Source organism: Lipotes vexillifer, unplaced genomic scaffold, assembly GCF_000442215.2.
Source record: "Lipotes vexillifer unplaced genomic scaffold, Lipotes_vexillifer_v1.1 scaffold63, whole genome shotgun sequence".
Lineage (NCBI taxonomy): Eukaryota > Metazoa > Chordata > Mammalia > Artiodactyla > Lipotidae > Lipotes > Lipotes vexillifer.
Genome location: NW_006784492.1, coordinates 4506950 through 4511092, shown reverse-complemented (window position 1 = coordinate 4511092; position 4143 = coordinate 4506950). Strand labels below are relative to the sequence as shown.

The 4143-nt window shown below is 43.4% G+C and overlaps 1 protein-coding gene across 1 annotated transcript in view; it reads right to left on the bottom strand.

The window, feature by feature from the left end:
* Window positions 1-1947, bottom strand: part of PCDH18 (protocadherin 18) — a 12680-nt gene extending 10733 nt beyond the window's left edge. Inside the window, exon 1 of the mRNA XM_007456891.1 lies at window positions 21-1947. Coding sequence (XP_007456953.1) covers window positions 21-1947 — 1927 coding nt within the window. The remainder of the gene's footprint in view (window positions 1-20) is intronic.
* Between the last annotated feature and the right edge of the window lie 2196 nt (window positions 1948-4143).

Below are 4143 nucleotides of genomic sequence, written 5' to 3'. Positions count from 1 at the left end.
GTAGGGAACAGATTCCATGCTGACGTTGGTATGGATGTCACATGACCGTGGATCAATTACAAAGATATTCTCCTCATTACCTGCTACTATGGAGCAGCTGAGTTCAGCATTCACACCAGAGTCTCTGTCCATTGCCCTTATTCTTGTGACATGAAAGCCGCTTTCGGCCCCTTTGGGGATGGAGATTTCTGCGGTATTATTGCGCAGTGCCGGTCCTGTAACCACAGGGATGTTGTCATTTTCGTCGATGATGGTGAGCACAACTGTGGTATTGCTCACGAGTTGCTTTGGACTTCCACCATCTCTTGCTTCGACCACAAAAGTGATCTGACTCACTTCCTCATGATCAAAGATTCTGAGGGCATAGATGGCGCCATTAGATGGGTCAATGGTTACATATGTAGTTATGGAACTTCCCAGGATAAAACTCTCCAAAATGGTATATGTAACCTGCCCATTTTCTCCAAGATCAGGATCTGTGGCTGTAACGGTGGTGATGTATGCCCCTGGCGAATTATTCTCTGAGATTGCAAATTCGTATCGACTTCTCTGGAAGTGGGGTGGATTGTCATTTACATCATTGATTTGAACAGTAAAATGTTTTACTGTTGAGAGACTGGGTGTCCCCTTGTCCTCAGCGATTACAGTCAAACTGTATTCAGACCTCTTTTCTCTATCCAGCGTGGCATTTGTCAAGATTAAATAATTGTTTTCATAAGTCTTCTGAAGTTTAAAGTGACCATGTCCGTGAAGCCTACAAACTATTTCTCCATTCAGCCCAGAATCCTTGTCCTGAACCCTGACCAAGGCAACAAATGTGTCAATAGGATCCCCTTCAAAAATATAAGATATTTCTTCTTTTCCAGGGGACATGAGGTTTATGTTAATTTCAGGTTTATTGTCGTTAACATCCACAATCTTAATTATAATCTTGCAATGAGCTGGGATTGAATTTGGACCCAAATCCTGAGCCTGAACATCGATCTCATAGGATTTGGTGATTTCATAATCTACTTGCTTGAAAAGAGTCAAATGTCCTCTTTCTGAATCAATCTTAAAAGTCTCTATAATTTTGGGAGACACATGACTGCTGAAGGAATAGACAATTTTCCCATTAGCGCCCTCATCTGGATCAGTGGCATTCAGATCTAGCAGCAAAGTGCCAATGGGGGAGTTTTCTAAGAGCCGTATTATATAAGACTGCTGCTCAAAAGCAGGGCTGTTGTCATTAGAGTCTGAAATGCTGATTTTTAGTATGGATGAGCCAGACCTCTGAGGCACCCCCATGTCCGAGGCGGTGAGCTGAAGCTCATAGCTTGACTTCAGCTCCCGATCCAGCTCTCTAACCACTATGAGTTCTGCATACTTCGCTCCATCCGTCCTAGTCTGAACCTCGATATTAAAGAAATCATTGGCAGAGAGAGAGTACGTGTGGAGGGAATTTTCCCCAACATCCGGATCAAATGCACTGTCCAGAGGGATACGAGTCCCAACTGCTGCACTCTCTGATATCTCAATTGGTATGAGAGGTCTTGAAAACTGGGGAGAATTGTCATTAATATCCAGCACTTCAACTTCGATATGGAAAAGCTGCAGATGCTCAGTGGGTAGGGTGATCACATCAAACTCTATGGAACAGTTCAAGTTTTTCTGGCATAGTTGTTCGCGGTCAATTTTTGCCCCTATGCTGATTTCCCCGCTATCCTCGTTGACCACGAGTAGAGGAGAATTTCCCCTTTGCATGGCTCGGAAGCGAACGGTAGAAGGATTAGGTAGCTTAACTAAAGCATCAGCCACATCCTCCGATAGTCTTGCAATTACCGATCCAACCCTCTGCTCCTCATAAATCCTGTATTTCAAATTCTTGCCCAGTACATCGGAGTTGAAAGATACCACCAGGAGTGCAAAAACGAATCTAAAGTGCATTTTAGCATTCATTTGGTACATCGGTCAGTTTCACGAGATTCCTCTCACAGAGCAAGTTAAAAGAGCAAAGCAATTCCCTCAGCTTCCTTTGGCAACTTAAAGCTAGGCTACATTTGGTACTCGAAACTTGAAAGCGTCTCTTAATAACACAGCACAGCAATTAACAGCTCGCAAACTTTTGGTTTATACACACCGTGTCACGACTTCCAGGTATTATCGGCATGGAGTCCAGTCCTTGCATTTGTGCGGCTGTTTGTCCTCCTGGCAGGCGAAGGAGTGTCACGTCCGCGTTTTCCCCCTTGTGCAGTCGGCGTCCATCTATCGCAGGGGCGCCGGCGGAGGCTGCAGTGGCTCTTTACCCAGCGATTCTTTCTCCTTTTCTCCGCTCGGCTGCAGACCAAGCGCCCGTGATTGCTGACTCCAGTCTAAGATCTGTAGAACTTCGCTTCAACTCAGACAAAGCTCTCTTGCCCCGCGTGCGTTGAATCGCTTCCAGCCAATCAGCGTGCTTCCAAATCAGAAGCCGATGGAGTCCGCAAAGCGGAGGCAGGGCGGACGGGTGGGAGAGGGAGAGAGACAGAGCGAGACGAAGGAGGAGGGTCCGAGAGGCTCCCTCCCTCCACCCCTCCCCTCCCCTGCCCCCCTCCGTCCCCCGCGTTCACTTTCTCTGAGCGTGCCACGACAAAGGAGAGACAAATTACACAAGACAAACTTTAAATCAACTTCTGGTCGCCTTTATTTATATGGCATTTTAAATTGGCCTGGTTTTCTTAATTGCCGTTTCTTCTTCCACAAACATGCAATCATCTTGCTTTTCATAGTCCTTAAGTACTGGTTTAACTTAAAATACCTCTAAGTGCATTTTGTTGGTGGAGGAATTTAATAAAATGTGAAAACTTGCTTCTAATTATGCTTCTCAGCCCGCCTCCTTCCCCTCCCCCTCTGTAAATACTTGGGGCTTTCTCCTGTGAGCACTAGCAGATTTTCTTGGGGCTCTGTTTTAAAGAGCAGAACAAGAAAAGAGGTTTCATTTTCTGTTTTTCTTTCATCTCTATTCCTTGAAGATAAGAAAGGGGCTATTTTCCACTCTTGATTTCTCTTAATTAGCAAGATTTAAAGGAACACCAAAGCATTTGAAACTAATTAACAATATAGTTGTACCTCGTAACACTTCCTTCCTAGAGTCTGGGCAAAATTGGCTATGATGTTCCTTTGTCCTGTGCTTCAAAAAATCCTATTTACCTTTGGTAACAGACATTTCATGCTGTAGCATGTCAATTTCTACCATAAGGTACTATCTATACGTGGTGAGTCTTCAGGATGAATACTTGGGGGGACATGGACTCAGTAGTTTACAAGTCAGATTTTTATGATATATGTATTATGTATGAAAACACTTTTAGGATATGTATTTTAAAGACCCAAAGCTTGTTTACATTGAAGAATAAAATGCCTGAGCTGAAAATTGCATTTTGTGTGCATCAAAATGCTAAGGAAATATCATGGGAGGTTTGTGCTCTATCCAGGTCACAGAAACTGATATGTTAGCCTTATTTGAAAATATGATTATTTATGATGTTCTTTCTGCTCTGCAGTTGCCTTTAAGTTTATCATCATGGCTCTTTTCTTGCTGCTTTTTTTCATACCTCTTGCATTATTCCTCAGCTGTCTTCATCCACTTGCATATTTGCTCTTTCACATAATCTCACTGTCACTTGTTTTCCATTTATTTTCTCCCACTCTCTCTTTTGCCCCCAGAAACATATAAAAAAAAAGAGTAATTTTCTGATTTTTCCACTTTGCTTACTCTCAGCAGAGCTCAGCTAAAGTAACTAAGAAGGTTCTTTCCAAAAAAGAAAGCAGAGGAGTCGGGAGTCGTAGCGTGACCTCTCCTTCTTTTTTAGGCATTCAAAAGCATTTTATAAGCCATTGTCTCCCCCCAACCCACCCCCAGAAGCTAGTGCTGTGTGGCAAATTGTGCAGAATAGAAATGCCTATAATGTATGTATTTAGTCCTGGGTCACACTGATGAACATTCTGCCCCCGTGAATAAACTGTTTCACAAGTTTGTAGCCCTTTCAAATTGCTGATCCTCAAACCCTATAGGGAAACTAGGAAAACTACCAGAAGCAAATGGGATTTTAGAAACCCATAGCCATCCGGCATAGACCTCTCACGATCTGAGCCAATAATTGTATCGATTCAGGCTTTAGTGAA